The sequence below is a fragment of the Anomalospiza imberbis genome, chromosome 13 (assembly GCF_031753505.1).
Source record: "Anomalospiza imberbis isolate Cuckoo-Finch-1a 21T00152 chromosome 13, ASM3175350v1, whole genome shotgun sequence".
In the NCBI taxonomy this organism is placed as follows: domain Eukaryota; kingdom Metazoa; phylum Chordata; class Aves; order Passeriformes; family Viduidae; genus Anomalospiza; species Anomalospiza imberbis.
Window position 1 is genome coordinate 2,593,393 of NC_089693.1, and position 23,929 is coordinate 2,617,321.

Below are 23,929 nucleotides of genomic sequence, written 5' to 3' on the forward strand. Positions count from 1 at the left end.
CTGCAGGAGGCAGTTCTGATAAGAGCATCAGCTAAATCCCATTGACTTTACTTGGCAATTGGCAGTAGCAGAACATGGCACCACTCCATAAATACTTAGATTGGATCTCACGGAGGGCTGTGCCTTGGAGAACCTTGCCCAAAGGTCCGGCATGTGACTCTTGTCCTTCTCCCCTTCTTTCAGACGGCCGCCCGATTGGCGTGGAGGGGATCCAGGTGCTGGGCACAGGAAACCTCATGATCTCGGACCTCACAGTGCAGCATTCTGGCATCTACGTGTGCGCCGCCAACAAACCCGGCACGCGCGTGCGCCGCACCGCACAGGGCAGCCTCGTTGTGCAAGGTGAGCCCCTGGGACCCTGAGGGTTTGGGTTGGACAGGTGCTGACTTCACTTCTCTGGTGGTAGCAGACAAAGCACTTCTTTTCTAGACGTGTGGTTTCCCAAGTGGGTGTGTGTCTGTGTCCCACGCAGGTGAGTCACAGCCAGGTATGGTTCAACTGAGGCATCAGCTGTATGGCCTACAGTGATTTCTCACCCCATCACAGGCATTTGTCTTAGCAGACACTGGTTGTTACTTGTTACATCACTTGTGCATCTCAGCAGAAAGCCTGAATTAATCAGCCAAATTTGTCTCATGGTCCTTAGTGATACAAGGGCATGGTCACTGTTCTCATACTGGACACCTCTGAACGATAGATATGACTCCTGCAGTGATATGCAGCAGTGGATACCACGCACAGATTATTGCTTTTCAACTGAAAGGGCACACCACTAAATCTAAAACCATTTCCAAAAAGCCTGTGAGGCTGTTTCATGTAGCAGTTGACACTATGTCTGAGCCAGTTGCCAGGACCTAGTGAAGCACCCTTTGGGGGCTGTGCCCCTGGGGTACAGGTTGCTCCACTTCCTGCAGCAACTGTCCTGAAATGCTACTTGTAAAAGGCAGTTCAGCTCAAAATAGAGATCAGCACTCGGGAAAGCACACAGATCCCTTCCACATGCTCAGTGTGACCAGTCTCCATGGTGAGGGGAACCAGGCAAGCATTTGAGAAGGCAAACCCAGCTGGCAGTGTGCTCTGAATGGCAGCAATCCGCCCCTGATTACGGGCACTCACCTCCTCTTCAAGCTAGTCCACTTAAAGCATCTCGTGCTCTCATCAGTTCACTCATTAACTATTGACTGATGATATCCTGAATCTAAAATTACACACCTCCTGCCGGAGCTGCTAATTGAACCTTTCTGCTGCTGATGGGGAAAGTGCCCTGCTCCAGCCCTGATGTCACCGACAGATCGCAGGAGTTCCAGGCAGTGATCCCTCCAGCCATGGAGGAGCAAGGTAGGAAGGGTGTAGAAAGGGCTGCCTGTGCCTCCTGAGCCCCAGGTGCTGATCAGACAATGAGACGAGGTGAAAACTCATTGTTCCTATTGCTCTTGGATTTCTAGGTGAGCAGTGCAATGAAGGGACCTCCCAGGTGGCGCAGCTATGAATCCCTTATCAACAAACATCAACCCCCGCATTAAGAGCAGCCTCTCTGTACTGATCCAAACCCTTCAGAGCTGCTGCAGGACAGCTCTGCACGTGGTGCATGTAGGAGAGGTCTCCTAAGTCCAAAAGCCAAGCTGATGTCCAGGAGGCAGGGAGGCAGATCCAAAACAAATTACTTGGAAAATGCATGAAGTTTTAAAAATTCAGCTGTTGAATATGGTTGACTCGTCCTGTTAGCAATTGAATGAGAGGGTGAAAGGTAGCACTTCTCATTGCTACAGATAGCAGTTTTTAGTCTTTTTGGAGATTTGAACATCAGCTCTTGAGCAACTGGTCTAGTGCTGGAGTTCATCTGATGTAGAATTACTGTGGATTTTCTTCTGGCAAGCCAAGAGGAGAATTTGTCCCTAAAATGTCACTCACAGGGCCATTGGATCCCAGTCTTTCTATGGAAGCAGGGTGCTCCTGCCTTCAGTATCAGCAGAGAAGCTGGCGGTTGTGTGGAGAAATGTGGCCAGTGTGTCCTTGGAGTAGCCCTTAGGCAGGACCTGCAGTGTCCAGGACCCCAGCCTGTATTGCCCATCCTTAAAATGCTTCATGTTTTTTAGGGGAATGTTCCCCAAGCAGGGTAGGGGCAGACCCTGGCCAGGCAGCTGAGCTCATCCCAGCTTTGCTCACCCTCCCTCTGGAAGCAGTTTTTCCTGCTTCTGCATCTCATTTTGCCTGAATTTTCCAGCTGAGAGGTACAAATGATTGCTGTTCAGGTTCGTCTGGGAAGAAAACAGTGATAATGACTGACATGGGAGACTGTGGGTTTTATCTTTGTCAAGATGTCAGAAATGCAAATTACATCCGTAAAGAGAAGAAAAGCAAAGATCGGGCTATCAAAAGCCTGGTTGGGGAGGAAGTTAGCACAGGGCTAGGACAATAAGGCATCCTCAAAGCACACCAGGCCAGGTACTTGCTGCCTTTATGCAGGGGCCCTTGAAGTGCCTGGAGGCACAAATTAACTTGCCCCAGTCTTTTGAAGGCAGGACGTTTTATAGGTGGGAAACTGGAGGAGAAAGGGCCATGTTTCCTGTTGTACGGCGAGGAGTTAGCAGGAGGCTGGAACTGAGACCACTGAGTCCTCCCTCCTGCTGCCAGCGGTGGTCCTTGTCCCATCCGGCAGCTGCGTGGGCAGAGGTGTCCCAATGCAGGGCTCTGCTCTTCCTCCAGCAGTAATGTCCTTTCCGTTGCAGGTTTCCCTTCAGATAATCTAACACCATCTTATTATCTTCCTGGGAATTCCTCCTCCCTCCAGAGGAGAAGGCGTCAATCCCCCTCTCCTTCCCTCCCTGCCCTCCCTTGGCCATTTAGGCTCCTTTGATCTCTTTTGTAAGGTTCTCACACAAGAAAGTTTCCATTTTCCCTTCAGATCCCAGCGCAGCCATTTGAATATTGCTTTGTGCTGGGCTTCGAATGAAAGTCTCACGGGGGGAGTTGTCGAAGGGCCCAATGCGGCGCCGACTGAAACCGAGGGTGTGCGTGTGTGTGAGGCGAGGGAAGAGCAGGCTTCAGTGGCAAAGGAAAAAATATATCAAAGCACTTTCCCTCTACCTCCTGTGCAATCTTTTGTGCTTTATTATGTGTTTGGTGTCATAACAAACTGATGGGCTGTGAATGGCCAGATGGTCACCAGTGTTCTCCACTCCACGCTTCATTTCCTCCTGAAAGCTATGCAGAAAAATGAGATCCCATCTCATAAATGAGGGCCCATCTTAAGGACATGGGTTTGAAGGCTCTGCTGACAATGCCTGCCTTGTTTGCCTTGCTTGCTGTTGGCAGGACTGGGCAGCGCTCCTTGGTCCAGCAGATCCGGCCACCGCTGCGCTTCCTGATGTTTCTCCCATCGTTCTTGCTTGCTGGCATCACAAGCCTTGGCTGGGGCTGGAATTCAGCAGCAGTTGCTGCATTGCAGTACTGCAGTTGCTGTGGTTTAGGCTTAGCTCTGTGGTACTTGGTCTGTCCTTGAGTTTAGCCCTGAATTCATTCTGCAAACCAGCTTCAATATGTGCTGTGTGAGTCAGTGTCCCCCATGGAGCGGTTCCCTTCCTGTCCACATTTTCCTTCTCAAGAAAAGCCACCACAAGGGGACAGGTGGGCACTCAAATCTTGTCTGTCAGGATGCTGGAGTGAGCTGGGGTGTCTGATCCCTGTGGACCATTCTTCCAGGACCACACTTGTGGGTGACAAGGGAACATACCTTGCTGCTGTGGAGCACCAGCCTGCACCTTGCTGGTACAAGAATTTCATGAGGGCTGAAAGGCAGGCTCCATGACAGCCCCCTTGAGTGTCCTCTGCCTGTTTTCCAGGGCACATGGGCACAGTTTCCATCTTTGGCCCTTGCAGTCCCATCACTGCTACTGTAAGTTACTCAAGTAAACATCTGAGTATCCTCTAGAGTGAACAGAGAGAAGCCAAGTGAGCAGCAGTTGTCTTAAATCTCCTGTCACCATTTGCTGTGCTTGAGTGACTTCCCCGTTGACCTGACTTCTCCTTTATACCCTTATTGTGGGTGCCAGTAGCCTAATTTATGAGGTTTTGTTGTTTCCATGTTATTCTTTCTTCTCTTCACCCCAGCCTCCTTTCCCAACCTTGCCCCTCTGTCCACTTGAGAATTAATGACACTTCCTACTGAGATGCAAGAGGCACAGATTGGTCTGGCACCAGAGCATTGGCTGTCAGTGCTCCCTTAACCTTAGGATCTTCTCAGTGATCCTTGGGGCCTTCTGTGAGCCATCAGGCGCTTCCATAAGCACGACACCACAACCTCATAGCAAGGACAGCAAAGTTCCCTGATATCTTGGGGGACACACTGGTTGCTGGTCCCTGCTGACATGTCCCGAAAGAGACAGAGCCCATTGGGGTCTGTTAGAAGCTGCTGTCACAGTGCATCTCCACGCCATCACAGTTTGCTGAGCACAGTAAAAGCTATTGAATCACTTTGTTAACGATTCTGGGGGTGGTATTAAGTGTTACTGCTTTTTGATACCAATGTCATGCCTTTAAATATTCATTAAAACTGCATGATCCCCTCCCTCCCATTAAGTCCTGAATAATCAACGTTCTGGTTTCTTCATACTTCACAAGCCAGGGCTGGGTCCTGCCCACTCCTCCTTGCCACGATTGAATCCTCTGCTCTTAACAGTGATCTCCATTAGTATCTTTATTAAATCTTAATGGAGGACTGAGAAATGCTTCCTATGGCTGCCTGCAACGGCCTTTTGGCATGTAGCGTGGAAGGGGCAGAAGTGTTCAGGCTACTGCGCCTCCATGCAGGGTGGGATGGGCCCTGACCAGATGCTCTGTTAATTATGAGTAATGAGGAGGGTGAAGGGCTGGCAGTGGGCAGGGCTTGGCTGAAGACAAGGCTGGCAGTCAGCAAGGTTGGCTTCTGCTCCTTCCCCACTAACCCAGGCAAACTCTTGGATCCTATCAAAATTGTTTGGAAGGGCAGGGGAGAGGACTGAGGAGAGGAGATGGTTTTCTGCCCAGGAAAGGAGCCATTTTCTCTGAGACCACACACCAGCAGTTGCCTGAGGCCACCTTCCTTGGGGCACTGGTTGTGAACACAGGTTGGGTGCATCCTGGTCCGGGTAGCAGAGGGACACCCACTCAATCCATGTCTTTAAACTCCATCTGTTCCCACACCATGTCCTCTGACTCCATGAGTTTGTGTTTTGACCTGGGCCATTTTGGCACTACAACTTCACACTGTTGAGACCTCATCAGGACAGAGCACTGTCTGGGGAAAGCCAGGAAGAGCAGGAACAGTGGAAGGGCAATCTATGTCGTGCAGCGAGGGATGCCATGGAACAGAGGACAGTTCGGCACAGCAGAGGTGGGATCCTGCTCCCCAGAGAGTTTAAGCAGGGGCTGGGGTTGTGTTTAGCAATGCAGCAAAGAGGAGGGCTGGCAGAGGGGAGCAGGGACCTGAGGAACCCGCGGGCCATGGCACCAAGCAGTGTGACTGGCACCGAGCCAGCGGCCGCAGCTGCACGTTCGTTACCCCGAGTCACACGCGACCCCGCTCCAATTACCGCCTCTTGACACGGGCTAATAAGGGAGGATAAGGAGAGCCGGCGGTTCCAGAAGGGTTATGCCGGATGCTTCTTTCCATATATCAACTTTGTTTCTGCTGGAACAAACGGTGGGTTTGAGATTTGATGAAGCGATGGGGAGGCAGTGGCAAAGAGCCAAGAGGATCTTTAATGAAGCTGCAACGAGGAGCTGGAAGGTGGCTGTGCCCTTCCTTGGCATCGTGGGTTTGCACCTGCGAGTGCTGCGGGTGCAGCTCGGGAGCCCAGATGAAAGCAGGGAGGTGCACAGCCACTTGCAAAATAATTGCTCCTGCAAAACTGCGCCAGCACAAAGCGGAGGGCGGGAGGCTGAGGAAAATCAAGTCTCTAATGCTCTCACTGTACACCACAAAGGGGCCATTCATGGCAGGGATGAGGGGTTTTCCCCCTGTTTATCCTTGCTTCCAACTTTTATTGATCCCATCCTGAATTTTGTTTTAATCTGTAAGTCTAGAGCAAAAACACAGAAGGGAAGTAAAAGGGCAAGAGACTGATTGGCACGTGGGGAGGTTTAGCAGGAGGTTCTGGAAGTTCGTGTCCATTGGGTTGCTGGGATCAGGTTCATGAGTGGAGCCGAGCGCTGACAGCGGTGGCCTGACAATAAACTCTGCTGGCAGATACCCTGTACCAGTAACGTAAGTCAGACCTGCCATGCTCCACTTCCCTCTGATTATTAAAAATGAAGGAGGGTGCTCCTTCAAAGGGGATGGGCTCTGTAATGAATTCCTCTGTCTTCCTGCTTGGAGGACTTAGAATCTGGACTTTTACTCTCACACAAGCACCTGTCCCTGCAGTTTGGCTGTTACAACAGTAGCCATGCTCTTCCCTTACTGGCACACAGCTGAGAAAGACCTTTATCCCCTCAAAATGCTGCAGGAAACCCCAAGGGGTGTTTTGGCCATGCTCAACTCTTGCATCCCCACCTGCAGCCTGGCCACTCCTCAGTATATTTTGCTACACCAGTTTGCTCTCTTCTCCAATCCCTACATCTCTGCTTGGGGCACAGCCACCAACCCCATGCTTAGAAAATGCCAGTGAGTGGCTCTGAACGTGTCTCCCTCAATGATCTTTCTTTTGTCAAAAAAATTTAATGTCATCCATCTGTTATGTGATGTTACTCAGTAAATTTATTACGGGGCTGTGCCTCTTATCTGTTTGTCTTCATTGTGTCTGCTGCCGGTTCCACCTGATTTTAGGTTTCAGTAGCAACATGCAGTATATTTATCACTTTGCCCTTTGAAGCAGAACTGCTTGAATAATCTCACCTATTTGGCAGTGTCTGTCAGGTCCTGCTTTCTCTAGGCTGATACGCTGGTTTATTCTGATAAATGATTTTAAATCTAATTTGAGCTGCTGGAAGGAAGAGATTGCTTTCCATTTAAAAATGTTACTGCCAAAGGTGAAAACATTTGGTGACAAGGTGAGCAGCAGTTACAGGCATGTAGTAGTCTTCTGCAAGGCTTGGTAGGACCGCAGAAGCCCCAGGCTGAAGATCTGGAATAAAAAAGGCTCCCTAATCTTCTGCTGACAGGAAAAGTTGGCAGGAAATCTGATATTTACTGGGGAGAGAACACCCTGCCAGATTGCTGTATGATATCCGTACATTTCTTTCCATTTCAAGCAGTTTGCTGACACCATTCGGGTCCTTTGGACACAGCCAGGATGTTGCTCAAGCTCTGCCATTGAGGAAACAGCACATCTCTCCAGCTGCAGCACTGGGGTTGCTTTCCATGGAAGACCAGGGAGTGATGAAGGGGCTTAAACCTTGGTCCTGTTTGCCTGAACCCTGTAGGACTCATCTCGGCTTTCCATCACTTCTGATCTGGCCTTCAGGCACCTCCTGTGAAGCCATGACTGGCAGGGTGGGCAACCAAAAAGCAGCTTTGCATTGTTCACAGACACACCATCCACACCAGAGTTATCTGCTGGGTTGGCCAAGTATTCCACGTTCCTGGGCAGACAAGGTTTATTGACGAGGTGTGTTTGTACCAGGATAAAGTGGGATCATCATGACTTTTCTCACCCTCTTTCTCCTTTCTCCTCGCAGCTCCAGCAGAGTTTGTGCAGCATCCCCAGTCCATTTCCAGACCTGTGGGGACTACTGCCATCTTCACCTGCGTGGCCCAAGGGGAACCCCCTCCCCAGATCACATGGCTGAGGAACGGGCAGATCCTGGAGACCAGCGACCACATCAAGCTGAAGAATAACAACAGGTAGGTGCTGGTGCACTGGGCTCTGGCCCTGCTGTGGAAATGGGAGTGGGAGAGATGTTGGATTTCCATCTGCATAGCAAAGAGTTGATGGGAAGGTGGCAGTGTTCTGAAGCAGTTCTGGGGATTCAACTTTGGCTTTGATAAACTAAAACGCTGCTCAGGAAAGTTTCTCTTTTGTCCTGATCATCATCTGGGTATGTCTGGAAGGGCTACATGTTGTACCTGGAGCTGACAGGGACCACATAGATTCCTCAGTGGAGGAACTGTGTTTTAACGCCTGAACATTGACCCGCCTGTTGTGCAAATGCAAATACATTAGGAATAATATTTGTGTGGAGCCTGACTTTCACTAAAGTTTAGCCTTTTATCTATCTCAGCAGGGAAGAGTGAGTACTCTGAGTACTAAATAACTGCATTTTCCTGGGAGGGGATGGGGATGTTTGTACTGAGGAAATGATGCACTTAGTGTGAAAATTACCAGTCAACAATATAGTTTCTATGGAAATAGCATGAAAAAATATACTACAAAATAATAGCACCTGTGTTGTAAACCTGATGTATTGGTAGAGGTTTGTACTCTGTGGTGTCATAGAGCTGCTCTCTATATTAACAAATGTGTCTCAGGAAAGCAACTACCCAGCCTCACTGGAGGGTCTGGACCTTCAGTTTAGACAGTTGGGAAGTGCTGTGCAGGCACCACGGCTTGTTCCTCAGGGGACGAGAGTGAGTTTATTTTTCTGAGTGTCTATATAATGTGGCTTTTTGTTTTCTCGTTTGAAGGGTTTTAAAGCTTTGTTACATGAGTGATGGAAGGGTGTGTGATACAAGAAGGATAAGGTGTGAGTGGTATCGCAATCAGAGGAGGTTTTCTCCAAACTGGAATTTTTAGAGCTTCAGAAAACTTTGTATGTGCACACACAGATGACACTCAGTTCAGGCGTGTGGTCTTCTAGTTCATGGCATGGCTTTCTGAGGCATGTCTGCCCTTTATGGTATGAACAGGGCAGAAGGGGTAGGAGGGAACTTAGTGCATCCCTTTTTGTTGATGAGGAAGTGAAGTCAAAAGTGATGAAGTCCAAGTGGTCATTAAATCCATGGCAAAACTGACACTGAATCCAGCTCTGTGTCTTGCCCAGATGTTTTCCCTGTGAAATCGTTCCTCTTCACTTGAGGAGAGCAGGGGTCAGGTCTTTGGTCATGGTCACGTCTCCTGGCCAGGTCCCTGTGCCTGGAGCTGTGCTACCCATGCCCATGAACTGCAACTTGGTGAACATATCTGTAATTACTTTCTTATGGGAGTCATTTAATGCAATTTAGCATCGGTCTTTTCCACAGCGAGCTGAACGATCAGATTTCAGCATCTGGCACAGGCTGAGGGAGCTCAGCCCGTTCCTGGGGCTCAGCTGACACGTGGCATCTTCTCAAGCTGTAGTAACACGATTGTAAAGCTGAGCCCTCAGGCCGTCGTACTCAACAGTGTTGAACTTTTGTTGTCTTTCACACTAGTCTTGGTCGACTCCGACCTCCAGCTCCAGGCAAGTGGCCATGCCTGGTGGTTTCCAAAGCTGTCAGTCTGGAAAATGCCCTCACTGGTGCAGCAGGGCTGGGAGCACCATGGCGTGGAGGAGACACATCAATGGATGATTTTTTACCTGAGCTTTTTCAAGTTTGCCATTTGTTTTACTCTCATGGGCATGACTAAGTGCTGTAACCCACTTAGTTGCAGGCAGAATCAGTTTGTGGTTATGTCTTGGATTTATCAGTCTATTGCGCTTGGAAAATATTTGTCTGTGTAAAGATGGATCTCAAATATACTAGTAACGAAGCTACTAAACTACACTATGAGCTTTTTAATTAGATTACATGGTTTCCTAGAAAATTCATTTGGATTGAAACTCTGCTTAATGTTGTCATAGAGGTCTGAATGCCCCCTAAGGGATTTTTAGGGAAAAAAAGGAGTAAATCATCCCAAAACATACCATGTGCTAATTGATTGCAAAATGTGTCATTGGGAGCAACTTCATTTTTGTAAACCAACCCAGCCAAAAGCAAGGTTATTCTTCTGCAGAAGATGGTGTGTTTGAGATATTGCTCTACTCCTGCAAGCTTGAGGCCCTGTGGGCAGCAGCACAAACCCACAGCCAGTGGATCTGTTGCTTCCCAAAGTTGTGAAGGGCTCTTTTGCATCTGCCTCACCAAATGCAGTAACTGCAAATCCAAGGAGAGCAAACCCCACAAGGTGAGGGGACTCCAGAAACTCTTCATTGCTGGGATGCAGCTTCAGGACTGGATTCACTGGAGATTGGATGTGACTGCTGGTACAACATCAGACATTCACTTGCCAGGCTTTCAGCACAGTAAAATCAGCCTCAAAGGCTGCATCCAATAAATATCTCATCCCTCATGGTCCCTCAGATGTGAATTCCCATCACCTGATGTGTTGATGGTTTCTGGGCACATTAGCATTAAAGATCAGCCTTCTGCTGTGCCCTCTCCAGAGGTGGTTGTTATGTTTTGAAAATGCCAGCTGTGTGGGAACAAAATAGCCAATCGATGATTAGCAAAAAATCAAAAGCAGTTCTGGGATAGCAGATAATTGTTAATGAAAAATGCATGAAGGCTCAGGCATAGGGAATTGTGGGCTTTTCCATTAAAAGCTGTGAATAAAAATGACTGAAGGAGCTGACGATGGGGCTGCCTTGCCATGCAGCCCCTGGGCTGGGGATGCAGCTGATTGCTGTCAAGGTGATGCTGTGCTCAGCCAAGCTCTCCAAGGGAGAAGCTGAGGGAGCCTTTTGGCCTTTGGTGGAGCCTGCCTGTGTCCAGCAGTGGCAGAGTCTGTCCCTCTATGCTGATCAGAGATGCCCATGTTGCTCCTGGAGTGATTCTGATAGATCATGATCCAAATGCCTGAGAGGTATAAAGGGAATTTCTAGCAGAACTCCTGCCCAGCATCACCAGCCCATCTCAGAAGTGGAGTACTGCTGCAGAAGGAAGGTGTTGTTACCGGCCAAGTTGGGCTTGCGTAAAATTATTTTACACACGGGCTTGTGTAAAATTATGTTTCTAGGTTATTACTTCAAAATTTACAAGGAAGCATGAAATAGCCCCCAGATTACCACTGTGAAAGGTTTATTGCTTTTCTTCCTTTGACCCAACCAGGTTCAGGGGGGTAATTTTCAGCCTGGAAGTGTATCACACTATGGGGTTTATATTGCCATAATAGCAAGGAACAAAGGCCAACATCTTCAGAGAAGGCAGGCTCTCTAAATATTGATTTTCCAAGAAGATTATATTTACAAATTGTAATTAAGGGACTTCATTTGTTCCACCAGAAAAAGGCTTTGTTAGAATTTGGGCTCAGGTGGCATTCGCTCTGCTTGGTGACCTTTGTAAATTCCTCCTCACTGGTTTGCACTTGGTTTAGTGCTCTGGAAATGTCTGACTTCCAGGGCCATGAATGTTCAAGACTCATCAGGGGAAATATTCCTTTGTAAATAAACATCAGGTAACTTTGCCCTTCTTGCAGTTCTCATGCTGTTAAATCCCAGTGCTGAAACAGAGAGGGGCCTTCAAGCACAAACATCCCAGCACCTGGGACCTGACAGCCCTTCTGGTACCAAACCCAGGGAAACCAGAGCCTGTCATTCAGCATGTGGCTTTTTTCTGTAAACTCTACATTAGCTGGGTGTGGAAAGGTGCAGATGGGTTTGTACATCCCTTCATGGTGCACGCTCCCTACAAACACTTCAGTTTGTATGGTTTTGGACCACATAAGGGAGGACAGGCAAGCCTGCAGTTCCTTATGCTGTGAGTTTGAAGACGGCTGTGATTGAGGGAAGAGTGCTCTATAGCAAATCATATTTCAGTTCCCAGAAGCATGACAAATAAGTACATGGAGGATGGGGACGTGAACCTGCTGCTCCTGATTGAAGTATAATTTATGGATTTGACTCTGGAAGTCACATGGAAATGGCCTTTGCAAGGAGGATGGCTGCACAAGTGCACAAAGCCCTCTAAGCAGTGGGGAATCAGCGTGATCCTGCACCAAGCAGGGATCCTGTGCTGGGATCACACAGCCATATCCCACAAAAAGGACCTGCAGCAGCCCTGGATCAGCCAATGGCAGCAGGCATCAGTCTCTCCTTCTCATGTGGCTGCGATTATTTTGCTATCACGTTGCCTGTGTAATTTCTCTGTGTGCTGCTCCACTGAGCTGCTCTTGAAGTGCATTGAGTCAGGAGTTTAAGTGTTTGTTCCAACTGTTGCATACAGCAAAATCTGTCAGCAGAGAATGGTCCTTACACAGGAGGCTTTGAGGCAGGACTGAGCCCATAGTGGTGCAGCCTAAAATTAGTCACCCTTAAATTAGGCTGGGTCTTTTTCTTCTCCAGTATCTGTGCTGCTTGCTTGGGAAAAGGTTTGGGGGACTTTCCATTTAGCAGCAGAGAGCTCTCCCAGGTGTCTGCATTATGCAGTCCTGCCAATACAGGCTCTGCCCACCCTTCCAGTAGCTTTTCCTGAGATGTTTTGTGCTTCCCCATGGTCCTGATGAAGATGTAAAGACTTCTCTGCTTACTGGGGTAGGATTGACTTAAGTCTGTGATTGTACTCTGTGGCTCATAAAAACATACTGAGTGGGACGAGCAACATCCTTCTAGAAGCTGCTCTTGGGTGAGTCTGAAATCACAAGACTGGGCTGGGATCTTGGCCAGTGAGTTGCAGTACCTGCAAAATAGAAACTAGTCCTTCTGCATAACCCAACCCAATTTCACCGAGGACATTCTGTATGATACTTAATTTCTGGATGTATAAGAATATGCATATAGAGGGCTGGGAATGATATGCAGTGTCCCTCTGGGTTGCTGAGTGTCACTTTTCAAGCTTTGCACCTTAATTTCAGCCTGTATGAGGCAACCTTCAGAATACAGGGCATTTCTGCAAATCTGGGGGACAAAGGCTCTTTCCCAGCATGGCACGGGCCACCAACCCAGGAACAGATCATTCAGTGCAGCACAGCACAACACAGGCCATGACAAACTGAGCCAGAGTAGGGATGGGGCATCTGAATGTGGCACTGGTGGCTTTCTGTATCTGCTGGCACTCAGAATGCTGTCCCTGCTAGCCACAGCCTGCTCTCTGCATTAATTTCATCACACTCCCTCCTTTGTGCGCCTGTGCGCGCGCAGGCCGATGCCCTCCCAGATGGGCCCCTCTTCTTTGTGCTCCTGAATCGATGAAGAGGCTTCCTTCAGTTCACAGACTTTTTCAGAGGAGCCTTTGGAAAGCCGATCTCCGGTCACCGGCCTGGACCCCTGACCCGAGCCAGATCAGTCATCCTGATTGCCTACGAACTGGGAAGACAGCTTGGGAATACTGCGGCTTTCGAGCAGCAGAGGCCTCTCGTTTCAGCTCAGCCGGGTGTGAATCTGCAGCAGCTCCTCTCCCCACTTCCATCAATGCCTGTCAGGGCATTGTGTGGAGATGTGATGGAGCCCTCGGCTCGCCGAGCGGCTCTGGTGACCAGCAGAAAGCCTTCTGGCATCTCGCCTCGTCTGACGTGCTCGCGGCGCTGCCAGTCTGGCACTCGCGGGAAAGTTTTCCGGCAGCAGATGTCCCAAAGTGACAGATTTTTTTCATGCTGATGGGAAGAAATAAAAGGACACTGCATATTTCAGATGGTTGACACACAGAGACGCTCTTGCGCCTTCTCACACGGCAACTACAGATCTTCCTTTTGTTTGAGCTTTCTTTAAAAAAAAAAAAGACAAAAAGCAGCAAAACCTAGGACTGAACACTGGCCCTGCTGCACTGCATCCTCCACATGCTGGGAGGTGATTCTCATGGAGCTGATGTTTAGATGCTGGGCATTCTGTTCACCAGCTTCTCCATGCTCTCATAGCCAAAAATCCAGCTGTTTTAGTGCCCCATAGCCTGCGTATCATTCTAGGTGACGTGGGCTCCAGGTAATGGATGGCCAAGGCTCTCATTGCACAGCACATCCAAACACAGCCAAGGAAATCTCAATGAAAATGAACTTTCTGAAGCCTGAAGCAAATTTCCAGCTACGTGCCATGCCAACTTCCCAGAAAATACTGTATTTATTTCTTTTGACTTGACTGTGTGTGACAGAGACTCTGCTCAGCTCCAGGTCCCAGTGTCCAAGTGCCATCCTTCACATCATCTGTGTCCTACATGAGGAACTTTGCTCACCCCCAAATCCTCCCAGGAGAGAGAAGTCTTTGGCCACAGAATCACAGCACTGCCATCAGGCTCCTTGCACTGCTTTTCAGCCTAGCTCCCCTTTTCCTTCCTCCCTGCACATCTTCTTCTCTCTAAGCAGAGCAAGTAAATGCACCTGGAGGCAGTGGAGCCCAAATACTCCTTGGTCCAGATCTGCTTTGTGCTTGGGAAGCTTAAGGCTGCTCTTGGCCCATGTGGCAGCCCGGCCTGGCTGCTCTGGGTTCCCAGATGCACAGCAGCCACATGGAAATAATCCCTGCATTGATGGGGCAGAAGGAAGTGCTGCTGCTCCTTCCACACATCTGCTTTGTGCAGGGCTGGGAGTGCAGCTCTGGGATGGCGTAATTCTGCCTTCTGCCATCTGTCCTCACAGGAGTCAGCCCTTGTTGACACAGCTGAGCCACACATCGGGTCCTTCCTCCCCGCGCCCTCTCCCAGCTCTGCCTTTCTCCTTCCATTTAATCAGATACGTTGAGCCCGTGGCTATGAGAGGAGCTTAGGGCTGACTCTCGAAAATCACCATATCAGCTGAAGCCATCACATTTGATATTCCATTTACAATGTTTCCAAGGAAACAAAGGCACAGGACATAAATAGATGATTGTTAAACATTTGCTCACTCACCATGGCCCCCGATAATTTGCAAGGCAGAAATAGGAATGTTAAATCAACAGCAATAATAAATTTTAATATATGAAGACCAATATTTTGCTGCAATTAGAAGAAGCATTTGTTCTGACATACAGGCAGGCAGTGGCAGATTATTTATCATTTCCACTTCCAATGTTCGGTTTTTCATTTACATAAAAGACAGCTTTGATTGTGATTCCCAAAAAGCCTTGAAGTGCCTCCTGCATCAGCGGGGATGCTTGGGATTTACTCATGTGCAGTCAAGTTCCAGGTCCACCTAGAATTCACTTCAGGAGAAGAAAGTAATTTGTTTCTCCTTAGAAGCAAGTAGTGGATATGGATTTTGGTAGGTTTGGGTCATTTCTTACAGAAAAGTAAGAAAAAGCTCATGTGAGCTTCTGAAGTTTTCCCAAGGATGTCCTGTGTGTGAGAACATCCTCCCAGGACCAAAGGCATTGTAGGCAGATTTTACCATCACCTGAGCTGCTGCCTCAGAGCTGGGTAAAAAAACATCTCCAGTGTCAAATCTGCCATTCCAGCTCCAGCTCAGAGCTGTACCCACTGGTGACAGTGTCCATGCCATGCCTTAGAAGGGAGATACACTTGGTATTTTATTTATTTAGTTATTTATTTATTTAGGAGGCCTTGTGTCTGATGGATTCACATCCTGAATCGTGTTGTTCCTGGCTTGGCTTTGAGTGGAGCTTTCATTGATGGGTCCCTGTTTGTGAGCAGATGTTATTAAGAAAAGCTGCTTTGTGCATTCAAATGGCAAGACAGAGCTAATGTGGTGCACAATTATTTCTGAGTCAGTATTTGTTCGTGTTGTTTTAAAGATATTGCGTGGTGCAACTTTTGAGCTGGCCCTGAACTTGCTCCAGTTGTCCACAGCCATTGCTGGAGGGTCCTGCAGTGCAGAAAGGGCCTCCAGTTCATGTGGCCACATGTACAAAGACGCTGACTGTCCCTGTGCAGAGATGGGCACCATGCTCAGGAATATGTGCATTTGGGAGGCTGGTACATGGCTGGCTTTTCCCCCTGCTTTAGGGGTGTTTTCCAGGGTAGTCAGTGCCTGTCCTTTCTTGGATGGTGAAAACAGCATCTAAACCTGATATGGAAGCCTCCAAGAGCAGGCTGGAAGAACTGCTCTGGTTGTTTCCCTGGAAGGCAGCAAGCTTTGATGCACAAGCATCAAAAATAGAGGTTCTGCAGACAAAACCTGTGACTTGCTCATAAGCCTTGGCTTTTGGCTCATGGTGATGGTGCTTCTGAAAGTGCAGAAGCAGGAGCTGAGGCTATAACCCTGCTGGATAAATCAGCTAATCCCACTGTTACCCTTAGACAGCTCTAATGTGCTATAATGCAATTAGAGCGTTACCAGAGGGCTTTCTGGCTGTGTTTGATTGGACTTGGCTTAGCAACCACGTGCAGTGCCTGGATGGGTCTCACTGGTGTGTACTGGAGCTAAGCCAGTTAAAGCTGTTTTGGCTATGTGGATGCACTTGCCACAGAGCTGGCTCTGTGGTGTGGCTGGGATCTTCCTGAATCCACACCTTTAGATCCTGCTGGTCCCTGTCCCACTCTGTCCACATCTGGCTATACTTGAACCACACTATCTGCAGATCAAGACAGATAAAATGCCCGGTCACAGGGAATGACATCTCCACCTCCTGGACTTCTCCTTCCCCAAAAGCACCAGCCCATGGCTTCCTGAAAGCTTTCTGTGGAGATGGAAGCTGTGGGATGCCCTGCCATGGGAGCCAGCACAGGGACCATGGCAGTCAGTGTGATGCTCGTCCCTCTCATGTCCCCACACAGCACTCTCTCCATCTATGGGATCAACCAGGCGGATGAAGCCATCTACCAGTGCCTGGCCGAGAACAGTGCGGGCTCCACGCAGGCCAGCGCCCGCCTCACCGTGCTGTGGGCTGATGGGCTGCCCAGCCCTCCTCAGGGCGTGAGGGCAGAGACTGTCTCTGCAACCACCATCCAGGTGTCCTGGGAAAAGCCCCTGCAGAACACCAAGGAGATCATCGGCTACGTGCTGCACATCCGGAAAGCTGCAGGTACAGCGCTACGCCCACTGCCCAGAGCACCCTCGGCCTCCCTGTAATTCAGCAACACAGCCCATTAGGTAAAACCAGGTCTGCACTGTAGTGGTCCGTGCTGCCATCACTGTTTTCTGTCACCTCCCAGTTTCTGAAGGGCAGAGATGAGGCTGTAAATACCTGCAAATACTACATATACCATTGTAATTATCAAAAGGGTGGGGAGGATGAAGCTGCATAGTCAAATCTTGCTGCCCATATAGCTCTCTGGCAAAGTACTCAGAGATCACAGAATCAGAGAATCATAGAATGGTTTGAGTTGGAAGGGACCTTATCGAGTTCCAACCCCTGCCACAGGCAGGAACATCTTCCACTAGATCAGGTTGCTTAAAGCCGTATCCCAACATTACCAATTTCAATGGCCTTGAAATATAACCAGAAATGTGTGTGAGCAAGTACATATCTACCCCAGGGACCAAAATTACTGCTTGCAACATCTATTTATTCTCTTTACCTCTTGCAAAGCCTAACACCACTCATTTCTCTCTCCCTTTGCATTTCAGACCCTGTAGAGATGGAGTACCAGGAGGCTGTTAGCAAGAGCACCTTCCAGCAGCTAGTGACTGATCTGGAGCCCTCGACCAGCTACAGCTTTTATATAAAGGCTTACACCTCCCGGGGTGCCAGCAAAGCCTCAGAAGTCACGGTGGTGAGCACGCTGGGGGAAGGTAAGGAACGCTTTGCGCAGGGACCCTCAGATGCTGACGCCCGCTGTGCGTAGCAGCAGCGCCGCTCACCCCGACACCGCCCCGCAGCGCTGTGGCACTGTAGCCTGTGGTGTTGCTGCTCCTTGTTCCTGCTGCTCCTCGTACTCTGGGATATTGTGTAAAATTCACTTGTATCCTTGCAGGGGGGTTCACTGATTAAACACAGCATCGCCTCTCCCAGCTGATGTTGTAGCAGGGGGTGAGTGCAAACCTGCCTGGCCTTGTGCATTGCAGCTGCTCTGGGCTGTTCCTAAACTCCTTGCTAAATGCAGACTTCCTGCTCAAGCAGCATCTCATAATCTTCCAGCAGCTCTGGTACTCACAGCTCTTACTTGATAAGTTCCACACTTTGAAAGATTTTATATTATTTTCTGCTCTATCCAGGGCAAATCACACTAGAGCTGAGCTGTCCTGACCTACAGATCCATGCCTTGGAGCAGCTGTTTCAGTGGGAAGTCAGGGTGATCTCTAAGGCTTTTTTTTTCCTGACTTGGCCACCAGTTAGCTTCCTCAGAAAGACAGTGGGTGTTTTAACATAGGACCCTTGCACACAGGTACCAGGTAGAAACCACAGCCCCTGTGTGATATGTCAGAACTGGAAGAGTGTTTTCCTAGAGACTCATCTATTTCTGAATCCTGGCTTGTCTCAGATACAGAGACTAATTTCCTAGGAATCATTCTTATGAGCATTCAGTAATTATGAATTTCCAGCGGAGAAGACCTTGGGTGTGAGGATGTTATTTAGGATCAAATGGAAGTGTGTTGACTTCCAGGTGGGGGATCCCATTTTCATTCTGTTCTCAGCCCTTGCAGATATGTATTACGGAATTTAAGCAAAAACACCAGTAAATCCTTGCCCACTGGGTTGTTGCTCTGCGAGTTTATTTTCCTTGGTACTCTGCAGGGAATCAGTCACCCTTGGAGTTTGTTTTTCCTCACAATTTAGAGGCAGAAGGATGGGCTAAGGGGAAGCTTGAAACTTCTTGACCTGATGCCCTAAAAGTTCAGCCCCAGGAGCTACAAGCCAGCCATGCTCTATAGAGCTCGGTGACTGTATAGAAGTCCAGGTCAAGTGAGAGAGGACATTTTGTCATTATTACCTTCAATCATGACAGGAATAGTTAGGTATCTGGTAATGGGATCGTAAATTTCCTGGCTCTCTGAAGTTTTAAGGTATCTCTGTCATGCTGTCCTTTTAAAAAGGCTTGTCCTGCGTAACAAAGCTTCAGGAATTAGCTCCCTGTTCTGGATGGACAAGCTGGCTTGGTTCAGATCACTCAACCCCAGCCTGTGTTTGCCTTGTAGGAAGGTAAAAAGATTTAAAAGCCCCAGTTCTGGCTTCATTTGTTCACTTTGCTTCACTCGGGTGCCTGTTGCCTTCTGCTCACAGAGGAGAGAGCGGCTCAGAGAGCCAGGGCCCAGTGGCTTTTGTCACCAAATTTAGGTTTCACACAGATTTCTCTCTTCTCAAGGCCAGGCCACTTCACCCTGTGCCCTCCCAATATGCACGGGAGAGCTGAGTCCCCCCTGAGTTTGGGGAGCCCCTGGATCTGTGCTAACAGCTTCAGAAAAGGATGCATTTTCCAAGATGCCATATCCGGCAGCCAGGGACAGCTCAGTGGAGCCAGGGCAGCAGAGATGCTGCCAGCTGGAGACAGGTCTGAGTGACCATGTTATGCTGGTATTGTTTGGAGCAGGAATATGAAATACTCTACACAAAACAGAGGAGCAGGGTTACTTTTGGCTTGGGGCCATCAGCTTCTCAGGGCTGGCAGTACGCTGAGAGGGCGCTTGGCTGAAGCCTCTGATGCTTTCTAGAGACACAGTGCTCCTTCCTTTGTGCCAGCACTGATTTTGGATGGAGAGTAGAAGGGAAGATGCTGTAGAAAAGGGACTCGAGTGAACCTTGTCTTCCTCCATAAACCTCACTTCTGGGAAGGCCTTTCTGCCTCCTCCCTGTCGTTCTCCTTTATGCCGTTTCACAAATGCCATGGTATTTTAAATCTCAAACGCTCTCTGCTTCATTAAGCAGCACACACTCCTTGTTCTTGTCTTTTAATGCTTTTTAGGGTTTTCTCCAGGACTTTTTGACATTTCTCTAGGATGAAGACTGTTCCTTTAGTCACCTTCGGCTAAAGACGCCTTCAAGAAGAAAGTTGAAATAACCTGGGGAAAATTCCAAACAGCACGGAAGAGGAAAACAAGTATCCCAGCCCTTAGCATGAGGGAGATGCCTCACTTATATTAGCTCCATATTATGTCTAATATATACTTCTGTGAAGCACCTATCTGCTGGTGTGTGTACATATATTTACACACAGACAGATATATTCCATTGTATACACTTATTTGTGTAACCACATTATAAACAGCACGTGCATTCTGCGAGTGCATATACCTATAATCAGTATTATACATATATATATAAATATATATACTCAAAGTTTGAATAAATACATTATATTCCATATTTTGAAGGAGAGATATTCTTGTGGTTTTTATTAAATGTAAGGCTCTGCAACCATAAAATAAAGCCAACTCTTCACAAATCAGGATGGCCCACATCAGTGTTTCTTTGTCCATGGGATAATGTGATAATTTCCCTTTCTGTGGTGTTTTCACCCGTGGCTGGAAAAGTGACGCTTTAAGCAAGGGTCCAACTTCTCAGAGCGGGGATATTTGCCCTGGAGGGAATTGGGAGAATAAGAAAAAAGGAGTATTTAACTGGATTGCAAAAATATGCAGCCTTGGAAAGAATGGCGCATTCTGACATAAATAGAATTTACTCTGTGTTTTGCACCCAGGAATTGTTAAGTTCAGCCTTCCCAGCAATGAAATGCACATCAGAATAAATCCTATCAAGAAGGAATACTTGGGCCCATTTTTTTCCCATCGGCAGCGCTCAAGCAGGATGAGATCTCATTTATCTCAGAACACTGGGTCTTTCCTCCTGAATCCACATGGAGTTACGTGGCAGTCAGCAGGGTCTTGTTCATCTCCATGGGCTTATTCAGAGGACATCAAGCAAAGCCCCTGCAGCCTGAGGGAGAGCAACACTTTGGGAAGAGACAGGATTGCCCAGACCCTCCTGCTCAACTGGAGAGGCATCCATCCATCCTCTAAAATCTCCTCATGGGAAAGGTTGAGCTCTCAGTACCCGGGGAAAGGCAAATGGTTGTGCTGTGCAGTTTTACTGTTAAATTGAGGAAATGCCCTTTTTAGCTCTCATCAGTCTTAGACTGACATGGCCGTGTTTCGTCTGCATTTCCCCATCGCTCACTAATGGTTGTGCTGAACTCTATGCCAAAGGCCGGGTTTGCACTGCTCATCCTTAGAGACCCTTAGGGGAGAAATAAGCCAGAAAGCAGCTTTGGTCCAGTGCAAGCCCAGCAAGCCTTGTATGTGGGAACTGCTGAGCTTGTAATCATGTAGGATTGGAAAAACAGCTCTACCTCAAAGCCTGGAGGCTGCTGGAGAAGTAGAGCTGTTCTGCTGGATGATTTTGCTGTGGGGTGAGCTGAGCTTGGTGCCTGGTGCCCAAAATCTTTTCTCCCTCCTGGTGCCAGTGCTGGAGCAGAGCCCTGGGCAGGGCAGAGACTGCAGCACTTCATGCTTTGCACCTTCTGGATGGTGCCAAAGGTTGGGGAACTGATTGGAGAGTTTAGCCTGGGGGTGATTTGTGGAAATGAGAAAAAAAATCATCAGTGAAATGTCCTGCTGAGACACATCTGGTAATGGTGTGATCAGTGTAGGAGAAAGGGAGGGAGGGGGAAACATGGACTGTGTGCCCCAGTGCTGCCCAGGGCATGAGGCTGGGCTTGGGGCACAGCCAGCTTTGGAAAACCCAGATATCACAAGAAAATTGGCTTTAATTTGCAGATCTTTGCCTCTCAAGCAAGACGGATGGGGCAGGATGGGGCCAGGCAGCTGTTTAGGGATCTGGAGAGGGAATGGTCTGACCCACTCTGCAGCAAACCCCGAGAATGAGAATGAGGGCAGGGCTTTGGGGCATTGACTGGAGCATGTTCCTGGTGGACTTTGAATCAGCAGCAGGGACATCTTCCCAGCTGATCCCCTGTGTGCCCCTCAGGCCAGGTAAGTGCCTGCCGCCCAAAACAAGCCAGCCCCAGCTGTGCAGGGATCTCAGGCTGCTCAGCTGTTTGGGGCTGTTGATGAAGATGCTCTGGTTCTCCCCTGAGTCCCCAGCACAGCCACAAATCTCCCTCCTCAAGCTGATGGGGAGAGCAAGCCCCCTGCAAGCCAGTGCAGGTACCTAGCACACTTTTAAGATGGATGTCTCCAGCTCCATCCCTTCTGGTTTCTTCCTCCCAAGGGGATTAATCACTCTGAAAGGTCCGTGCCTCAGGGTGAGGGCAAAAAACTGGAATTTGAGAATGTATTGCCAAAGTTGCTGCATTCCTGCCCTGACCCAGCCAGACTGAGCATCATATTGCAGCCAAAGTGTAAAAGTAGTTTCTGCTTGCTGATCTGAGCAGAAGGAACCCTTGCAAACTCCTGCAGCTCCCTGAAGAAGTTCAAAGCTGTTAAACCAGATTCTGGTCTGCTCGGATTTTTCTCAGTCTCAGCTGACACATTCTTTGATGCACTGACTGCAGGGAAAGGCTGCTGGGGAATTTCTCATCACGCAGACTGAAAAAGCACATGCAACCCACTGTCTTTCTCTCTCTGTTTCAGTCCCAGCCATGCCATCCCTCTTTATTAAAGTCATTAACAGCACCACCGTGCAGGCAACGTGGGAACCCTCCATCAAACTGGGCCAGCATGAAGGCTTCAAGCTGTATTACCGCAAAGTCCACCTTTCCCAGTACACAGGTCCAGTGCTCCTGGCCAGCAACATCACAGCCTACAACATTACCCACCTGGGTGAGTATGGTGACACCTTGATCCAATCCATGTCCCCTCTGCCCACCCTACCCTATTGTGATTAGCAGGAGAGAGCTGAAATGTGTATCCCAACCCCTAAATGCTGCAGCTGTTCCCCAGGTTTTGTGGGTGCATTCCCAGCAACAGGTACTTCTTTGCAACATCTTGTGTGTATTTGGTAAGGTGTTCTTTTCCCAGATAAGCATCACTGGGGGAGATAAGGCTCATGGTTACACCTGAACTGTCCCTCTTGTGTCCCCCTGGGCAGACGCGTCGGTGGTGTATGAAGTCAAACTCCTCGCCTACAACCAGCACGGGGACGGAAACTCCACTGTCCGCTTCGTGTCCCTGAGGGAAACTGTGGAGAGGACAGGTGAGATGGGACCGTGGTCTCAGTGCTGGTTTGGGAAACAGCTCTGCAGGAAGGTGGTGAGGCCAAAGACATCCTGTGTGCCCCCTGTGGCATTACCCTCATCTCACCTTCAGCCACTCATTTATTTTCAGCATCACAAATAATGCTGAGGCAAAACTCTGCAGGGATAAGAGCACCTGGATGGCTTTTTTAACCAATGGGGAGAAGACAAACCAAATGTTTTGCACATGCCAGGTTTGTCCCCTAAGCTTGAGACAGGTGAAGCTATGAACATGAACAACCCCCCATGCATAAGGTACCAGCTGCCATCCTCAGGTGAGATATGGTGCACTGAGCATCTCTGCTCTCCTGGAGCTCTCCTGGATATTTTGCCCTTCACTGGTCAAAAGAGAGGAGACATGTCTTTGGAAAGGGAAATGGGAAATGGCTGCAGAGCGTGAGCCCTGTATTACGTGGCAGCAAAGGAGAAACCTCTAGAGGGAATCCTTTAAGTTATCACACGTTTCATATCCATCTATGTGTAAAAAACATCCTGCTGCTCTTGGAAGCCTTTTAAGCCTCCAGTGGGAATATCTTCAAGAGATAGTTATTACTCTTCTGTCTGTGCTGGAGTAAATACTAATCTCATTGGCATCTGTCTACTCCATCAGGTTTCAGCCTGCTGTGGTGTGGTGGCTGCCTCTTACCTCCCACTGTAGCATGGGGTATTGCAAAAATTAACATGAGGGTGGATTTTTTTCATTAATTGTGTCTAATGACAGTAACCAGGTAATGGGGCTGGCTCAATACAGATATTCCAGTCCTGTGCTTGCTGTGTCCCCCTTCCTGGGGTGCTGGGAGCAAGGGAGGTGCATAGGCAGGCAGCAAACCCCTGCTTCCCACGTGGCTCTCCTCTTCCCATACACAGCTCCCAGCACTGCCCAAGGCTCTGACTTTGGCTCTGGGCTCCCCAAAAGCCAGAGGAGCAATAGGAGAGTAGCACCACTGACCTATCCACCTTTTCCTGGCAGTGCTGAATCCTCCCTGTGACTGCATGAAGGATGAGCAGAACAATAAAACCTCCACGACCGGCATCATCATCGGGATCCACATCGGCGTCACATGCATCATATTCTGCATCCTCTTCCTTATGTTTGGGTACCGAGGAAGGTAGGGATGCTCA

General features: G+C 48.8%; 1 protein-coding gene across 3 annotated transcripts in view; it reads left to right on the forward strand.

The window, feature by feature from the left end:
• IGDCC3 (immunoglobulin superfamily DCC subclass member 3) overlaps nucleotides 1-23,929 on the forward strand; it is a 99,713-nt gene that overhangs the window by 74,646 nt on the left and 1,138 nt on the right. For all 3 annotated transcript variants that reach the window (XM_068203562.1, XM_068203563.1, XM_068203561.1), the window contains 7 exons: nucleotides 184-342; nucleotides 7,657-7,822; nucleotides 16,514-16,761; nucleotides 17,307-17,471; nucleotides 22,206-22,394; nucleotides 22,663-22,767; nucleotides 23,778-23,916. In XM_068203562.1, coding sequence (XP_068059663.1) covers nucleotides 184-342; nucleotides 7,657-7,822; nucleotides 16,514-16,761; nucleotides 17,307-17,471; nucleotides 22,206-22,394; nucleotides 22,663-22,767; nucleotides 23,778-23,916 — 1,171 coding nt within the window. The remainder of the gene's footprint in view (nucleotides 1-183; nucleotides 343-7,656; nucleotides 7,823-16,513; nucleotides 16,762-17,306; nucleotides 17,472-22,205; nucleotides 22,395-22,662; nucleotides 22,768-23,777; nucleotides 23,917-23,929) is intronic.